This window comes from Eufriesea mexicana, unplaced genomic scaffold, assembly GCF_001483705.2.
Source record: "Eufriesea mexicana isolate 0111107269 unplaced genomic scaffold, ASM148370v2 scaffold124, whole genome shotgun sequence".
Lineage (NCBI taxonomy): Eukaryota > Metazoa > Arthropoda > Insecta > Hymenoptera > Apidae > Eufriesea > Eufriesea mexicana.
The window spans coordinates 2,972,186-2,980,388 of record NW_016908357.1 but is presented as its reverse complement, the minus strand read 5'-3'; the positions used below and the strand labels follow the sequence as shown (position 1 = coordinate 2,980,388).

Below are 8,203 nucleotides of genomic sequence, written 5' to 3'. Positions count from 1 at the left end.
TTTTTCCCGAAACTCGCCGGCCAAAATAATTCCGAGCGCCGCGTAATCAGTGTAATTAGGAGGGGATAAATTATTCGCCGGGCTTTCAGCGATTTTTCCAGCGAATCGTGCATGCCCCGATTCGAACGGCGGCCGCGGTCGATCCGTGAAATCGAAACGAAATCGTTAGGTCGAGCACGAATCACGGGGTATTTTCGATCGCGACGACCACCGGGGGGCGGCCACTTCGAAAATCGTGCGCGAAGGAACGGGCATTAATCTCAATTAAAAGCCCCCGAGAGCAGGCCGAACGGAATTTTTCCCGTAATTCTATTTCCCGTTTCAATGGAATCTAAATTCGATAATCTGATTCGGCGAAATTGCGCTGGATTTGCATTGGAAAATTTCCTCGCGAGCCCCACCAACTCGCTCGTTGCTACCTGACGCCCGCGGATCAACGTTTCGAGGGTAATACCAAGATGTCCGTGATATATAACGACCGTGGGTCACGGAGGGCAGAGACTCCGCGATCGCTCGCGTAAAAATGACATCCGATTATCAGCGTCACGTAGCAGCGCGATTCCCTTAAGTAATGAGCGTCGCGGTCACGTGATCGCCAGCATCGCCGTTTCAATTATCTGCCTCGGACTACCAGCCAGAGGAAGAGAGAGGAGAGGTATATACCGAGAGAGAGAGAGAGAGGGAGAGGGAGAGAGACGTGGGAGGGAGAAAAATGGAAGAAATATTCAATATCGCGGCAACGAGCACATTCCGCTCGATTGAAAGATTTCCGTAATTAGTATAAGAGCGATCGCACTTGGATCGTCGTCGATGTTTACGCTCCGCGGAACAGAAACGCGTCTCTGAGCGGTGGAAAGCGCGCAGAGCGTGCAAGGTGTGCGGTGCGCAGTGCGGCTATAATTTAAGAAGAATTCGCGTAATTTCGTCCGACGGTGAACGCGGTTGTTGGGTGAGTTAACGAGTCGTTTAAAATTCCACGGAATCTCGGTTTTTCGCTGCCGGAACCGACGACTTCCACGCGGACATACTTTTTTTCCCGACTCTCAGCCGCCCTCGTCGCGACGCGGCGCGTAATCGTCGTTGGCCGCGATCTAGAGACAGTGACGCACGATTTTCCGCGGTTCGAATAAATAATCGTTTTCGAGAAATCCTCGCGTTTCCCCCCGATCGATCGATTACCGAGCGGATTACCGATGCTCGCGCGATAAATCGACGAGGGAAAATAATTTGTTCAGCACCGAGAGGCCATCCCCTGGCGAAGTGGAAGACGAACCGTGTCGCGACCCGCGTTTCACTGGACGATCGAGGGAAAAGTCGGTTCGACGAAGGAAACGCGCTAACGAACTATATTGTCGGCGAAATAAATCGAAAATAGAAACGTAACGTCGACGGATGTTCCGTAGTCGCGAAGCGTACACCGCTCTCGCCTTTCACAGCTAGGAAACTTGTTTGTCTTATTCACTGGCATCGATCCGCCCGGATAGATTATGGCGACTGGGATGAAAATAGGAGAATCGCATTTTAGAACCGAACTTTCCTCTCTGGTTTTCCTTCCGCGAGGACACCGCGATCGCACCCCCTCGCCCGTGAACGTCCGCAGCTGCTCCAGCCAGATATATATTAGCGTTCGATGGCAATAAAGCCGTCTCGTCGTCGCAACGATCCGATTGCATCGGTAAATCAATTATGCGCCGAATTTCTGTCCCCCGCGTCATATGGCCTTCCACGTTTTCCGCTCTTTCCTTCCCTGCGACCGCGAGATCAACGAACTCGTTTCCGTTTCTTTCGATCAGTGGCCCGATTTTAAAGGGGTCAGTACCATCGTGCTCCCAGATGTAATCACTTCGACACAAATACCCGGACCGTCCCCTTTGTAATTCCCCTTATCGCGAGCTGGTAATTACTATTGCCACCCGGCCAGCCCTTTGACCATTCGGTAAATATTTTCGAGCCGCCGTCGTAAAGAACTTCGCACCGATACGGGAAGAAGAGGGTGGACGATGCCTCCGGCTCGCTGCATCTCCGGCAAATTAGCCAAAGAGATTTCCTCCAGGATACGATATCCGTGAGTCGCGTCGCGTCCGTTCGGAAAATGAGAACCTATAATAAAAATAGGAAAACGAAACGGAGGACGAGATAGAGATAGGGATAGAGATAGAGAGGGGGCGAGCGATGTGGAAAAAGACCCGAGGGAAAAAGAAACGAAACGAATCGTAATCTCGATGACGAAACAGGTGGAATGTGAAATCGAGTTATCGAGATAGATAATCGGGAGTAATATCGCGAAGGGAAGTTAATAAGTTAATTGAATCAAATAACCAGGCAGTTACCTACTCGGAGAATGTTATAGAATAGTTTAATTCAGCGAACCCGTTACACAGGTTCGGCCAATAATACTCTCGACTGATATAAAGGCAACTTCGTAACCGTTATGAACTTGCAGAAATTTCTACAGCATGGAGGAGAGAGAGGCAAACGCAACGTCGCTGGAGTTGAGGCAGGCAAAAGTTGACGTCGCCTCGTCTTCGGGCTATTCGAACGGTTCCATGAATTTCCCGTCTTCCGACAGCAAACCAAGCGTGTACACCCTGTTCATTGCCGGAGTCGACTTCCTCAACCATGTACTCATCCTTCTTCTCACGGTGTTCACCCTGTACTTCGCCCTGCAGACCGTCAGCTCGTATCGTTTACACGTGGCCCTCTGCACCCTCGGGGTACGTATCTTGCGTCAGAGCGTCGAGACGTTCCCCAAATTTCTCACCCACCCCTGGTCCATCGATTCGACCGCGTCCTCCAGTCGATCCGAGTCCACTCTCCCACCCTCGCAGGCTACGCAATCGAACCGAGGAGAAATCCGAACGAACGGACGCTTCCTCTCGGTTTAATCGCCGAGAGAAAGGCGAAAGCTCGTTTAGCCGCCGTCGCGGGGCAGAGAAAAGGGAAGGCAGAGTGGAAGAAGTTGCCGCGTAACCTTGCCCAAGATTCAAATTGCACCGTTTATTTCCCACTTACACATCTTCGCGGCCACGGTAACAGGGAAATCGAAACTACGAGACCGAGCTATTCCTATTCCAGCTCTCTGCCTCTCCCTCTGCTCCGCGACGAGGGGTTGCGGTTAACCGAGGTGGCCAAAGAAGTTCCAACGACTTGTCGCGGAACGACCGCGACTGCTGACGACTCGATCTTGATCTTTTCAGTACATCCTGCTTCTGTCGGAGGCCATTGTCGTGTTCACCGGAGACGGTGTCCTCTCCAGCCTTCTCACGCATCGCGGCAAGAAACACCTTCACTGGATCCTGCAGCTTCTTGGCCTGGTCTGCATCATAGTCGGCGTCTGGTTCATATACCAGCTGGAAACCATCCACTTCCGCACCACCCACTCGATCCTCGGTATCACGTCCCTCGTTGTCATGATATTCGTCACGGTGTTCGGCTATCCAGTCTTCATCGCCGGGAAACTCAGCAAGTGGGTGAGGCCTGTGACGATCAAATTCGGCCATAATTTCCTGGGTCTAGCCTCCTTCGTGATCGGTATGGCCTCGCAGTGCTACGGTTACAAGTATCGGGTGACAGACATTTCGAAGGAGGTGAACTTCAACAATGTCTGCATAGTGGTTACCTGCGTGATCACTTTCCTGTCGGTGAGGAGGGCTCTTCCTACCCTCTTCCAACAGTTCCTGCGTCTGTTCAAGTGAAGAATTCCTCGACGTTCAAAGTGCCGTCAGAGGCAGCGCCGATAACGTTTGCTCGTAATTACGAGCTGCATGGCTTCGAGGGAACATCGGGGTAATCTTTGCGCTTTTGGAAAAGGGGAGGAGGACTGCGCGATCCGGATGCGGAGAGGATTTCGAAATGCTGGTGAAAATAAAGCGGAACGCGGACCTCTATTTTCCCTATTCCCTTTCAACGGACGAACGTGGTCGAGAAGCAAACGTTGTTACAGCATAATTCGATTCTTAAGCGATACGCAAAACACCGTGCACGCGCGTCAATGCGCACGGGGAATCCTATCAGCGTCCGCTGGAAAATACGTATTGCATTACCGAATGACGCGATCCCGGCGCGTAATCAAAGTTCAATTATATAAAGTCATTACGCCACGATATTTCCATCGTATGTGTCACCGCGTCGCCGTTCGTTCGCCGCTTTGAACGGAGATACCACAGAGGACGAGGCTGAAAAACGTTTCCGCGAGCAAAACGATCGTCGTACCGATCGCTATCGGTTCCGATTATCGCTCGTTCCTCGTATCGGGCCGAAATAATTTCTCTCTTTTTTCCACTTTATTAGGCCGGAACCGATCGCGCGTCGAATCACGCGCAACCGATCGTTATCTGTCCCAGCGACGATAAAGTAAGGTCGAACGAGGGAGCTCGATGGACAGGTGCGGGAGAAGATCCGAACATCGTTCGTGCATCGCGTTTAATCGGCGATTTCTAGTGTCGCAATTAACTCGTCGGTTGACACGCGATAGAACGGAGATGAAACCGCCGGTTAGAGAGGAGTTTCGAAAAGCGTTCGCTCGTTCGAACGATCCACGCGCGCGTATTTATTTCGCTCGTCGCGTGCACGATCACGAGAGCCCGCGTCTAACGAAATTCTCCTCCGTAACGAATATTTATTCGCACGTGGCGCTTGATTGCCGCATTGGAAGGCGTAGACGCGGCTTCCTCGAGCAACACGCTTCGCGTACACACGGGCAAACACGCGGGTGCATATTCGGCTGCCGACAAATACGCGAACGACGTTTGCCCGAGCCAAACGTGGACGCATTAATTAGGAGATTCGTCGTTCCTCCTCGTTATCCTCTGCCACCGATTTATTCTTTCCATTTATCCTTTCTTCTCTCTCCCGTCGTTTTCATTTTTCGCCGGGATAAACCACGGGGAACGGTGAAGAGAGAGATCCATTTCGATCGACGCGATCCGAGAGACGTTAATTTAATGCGAAACGTTTGTCCTCGAGCAATCCACGCGACCTAATCTCCGCACGATGGTATCACCTGTGAAACGTCAACGGATTTTTATTAATCACCCGTCGGATCTACTCGAGGATCGCTCGTTCCACTGGCAGCGTTTATTATTTAAATCGAAACCCGTTACGTCCGCGATATCGTTCGTTAGAAAACATTTGCATTCCGACGTGGCTCGACGTTGCCGGGAAATATTTCGACGCTCTGTACCGAGTAATTCCCCGCTTTGCGTTTCATGCTCTCTGTAAAACAACTACGCATTGGAAAGAAGAAGAGAAAAACGAAAACAAAAAAAAACGATAAAGACCCTATCGTTCTTCCGGCATGGCGGCCTGCTACGCGTCACCGCGCGTGTTCCTGCGTTAATTGATCACTGCGTTGCATTTGGATCATCGTCGGTATCGCACGGTCATTATCGCACTCGCGAATTTACTCCGAAATTACGGTTTATTTTAAATGGAAAACACGAAAGGATGAAAAAACAGAAAAAAAATGTATAAAATCGGAAAATATGGAGGAACAAAAGGTGAAAGGAATAAAAATTGGAAAATGGGAAAACAAAGAAATGGAATAAACACGAAAATTATACGTATCCGATGAAATCGTTAATAGCAACAGTTCGTTATCGTTATTGTTTACCCCCGTCGATTGATTCGTATTATCGCGTTATACCGTGAATTTGTTCGAGCGTCGCGTCTTCGTTGATTCGTCGCTCGCCGAATGAAAAGCGCGGATTTTTTGTTTCGTTGCCGCCATTCTTGTTTCGCCGTTTCGAAACGGCGACGAGAAAAATGCAGGAACACCGTCTGCAGAATTACAGGCTCGCTCGTTCGGGGGCATAACGAGCGGGCACGACGCACCTGTGGCTGCACGGTCGCGTATGCTAAAATATGTAAAAATGTAATTGGAATTACATATCGGACGCTTTGTAGCGACGAAAGTGGAATAAAGCTTTTGAAAGTCTGGGCGAAAATGGCGCCACGGTTCGACTAACCCCTTGGCCCGGTAAGTTATTATAAATATTAACGTTATTCCAGCCGCTATTCCGTACGTATACGCATGTAGTTTAAACTCCGTTAACGGGAGTTCACCTATTGCATGAATAATTCACGTCTCAGCGTCAACTTATAACGCATTAAATATTCACGGGGCGTGCGTTAAATTCGTGAGGACGTTTGAATTTTTCATATTAAGACCAGCTGGTCGCTCGTTTTTCGCGTCTTTCTTCCCGAGTTCTCGTCCCTGTTCCCGAGCTGAGTCGAGTCGAGTCGAGCCGAGCCGAGCCGCGAATTACGCGCGCGCGGAAGTCGAAAAAATTTCGTGGAAAATCGAGAGGGGCGATGATAAAAGTGGGCGAGCAAGGGGGAAAGGGAGAGCGAAAGATGTATACGGGGATGCGGGCGAGAAAAAAAAATATCGACGAGCGAAACGACGGGCGAAAGTTGCACGAGAGGCACTGTGCGAAAAGTTGGGCGAAAAGCTATTTTAAACGCGTGGCCAACGAAACGCCGGGCTCGGGCGAATTAATCGCGAATTAACGACGGAAAAGTGGAAAGTTACGGTGTCTGGCGGCGATCTCGCGGAAATCATTTCCGTTGGAAAATGGGGTTGAAACAAAAAATGGCCGCGAGGAAAAAATGAAGGCAATTCGACGCGCTTTTCACGCGCAAATTCGAATGGCCGTCGGTGGCCCGCGCGGTTACCATTACCACAGACATTTCTCCATTATTGCCGCACGCACGGATTCACCCTCTCGCCTTGATCCACGGTTCCTCTACTCTCATCCCAATTTCATCGGCTGGGGGAGGGGAAAAAAAAAAAAAAAAGAATGGGAGGAAAAAATATTCACCTGAGCCTTTGTCCCGGGCTCCGGTCTAGCCCCCTTTTTCCTTTTTGACCACTCGATGGCTCCATCGAACGGACGATTTATGCTGATGCATTTACGGCCATGCAGGAATGGCGGCAGGGCGCATTGTTTAGTTGCACGCAGGCTGCGCATCGTCGATCCGACGTTCGCACAGGCCGGCATTCGAGCCGGAAAATTGTTACGTAGGCGTCGATAGCGTTCCATAGGCTCTTTACGAGCAGCCGGCGTGGAATTCACGGTGATCTTTAATCGCGCGGCGATGCTTTAAACTGCCACTCGCCTGATCCTTCTTAGCGCGCTGTATCGACCAAGAGGACGAGATTACGTTGCAGAGACAGCTCCAAGACCCGGCGAGATTAACGGTGTACGGTTGCTTTGCTTTCGCGATTACCGTCCGTGCCAAACTTAATCGCGTTTCTTTTTTCCCCCCCCCCCCCCCCTCCCCCCGTGAACATCCGCCCTTTGTGACTCTCGTAATAACGAATCACACGGCTCGATCGCGACAAACGTGACCTGGTCTCGTAATAAAATTCCGCTTTAATTTTCATGCAGCGTTTTCATGGCTTCCGTTGTCGTGGCACCGCGCAAAGGGAACGTCCAACTTCGCCACGCGTGACTGTAAAAAAACCGTGAAGCAAGGGGTTGAACGGTCTACTTTATTCGAAAGCTCGACAACTTTGCGAGAGTACAGGCGACCGAGGCTAGAGAGGAGAAGAAAAAGGAAGAAGAGAGAGAAATAAGGGACGGTTCCGTGCATTTTTTAAGACGGATAACGTATTACCAGCCGGAAGTTTGACCGCGTCGTAGATCACCCCGAGGATCGGCTACTCGGCCGACACGCGTACACGAACAGCGATTCGCGGTCAACTAAAATCGACCGGGAACTTTTCTAATCCGTATCCAACGACAAAGTGGCGGTCGAAACAAAGTTACCCCGCACGTACGACACAATCCTAGGAGTTCTCCACCGCGAAATTCCACCCCCGGTTACGCTCCATCGAACGTAACTGAGCGCCGTGTTTCCTTTTCCTTCCGGCTCGTGCACCGAGCACGGTAATAACGATTCGAAAATTTCTACGGGATACCAGACCTCTCTTCCTCCCCCTCTTCCTCCCCCTGGGTCCCTCTTTGCCGATACTCGGTCACGAGATCGAACGCGGAACGGAACATTGTTAATCCTAGAAAGGGGCAAAATGGGAATTAACGGAGGCAAATTTCTCATCGGTTTTGGCTAGACGTTCCCTCCAATAAGTGTGGTTTCGGGTATAGATATAGCCCGGGGACTGTATTTTAGGATATTCGTTTCACCGGTGCCGCCGGGGAATCGTGTAATCCTCGATGAAATATTTAAATTCCCGAAGAGC

General features: G+C 50.6%; 1 protein-coding gene across 1 annotated transcript; it reads left to right on the top strand.

Moving 5' to 3' along the window:
* The first annotated feature begins 766 nt into the window (after window positions 1-766).
* LOC108555606 (cytochrome b561 domain-containing protein 2) lies at window positions 767-3,958 on the top strand. Its single transcript, XM_017911373.1, has 3 exons — window positions 767-949; window positions 2,444-2,714; window positions 3,198-3,958. The coding sequence occupies exons 2-3, from the start codon at window positions 2,457-2,459 to the stop codon at window positions 3,693-3,695; spliced, it is 756 nt and encodes a 251-aa protein (XP_017766862.1). The 5' UTR covers window positions 767-949; window positions 2,444-2,456; the 3' UTR covers window positions 3,696-3,958.
* Window positions 3,959-8,203: the final 4,245 nt, after the last annotated feature.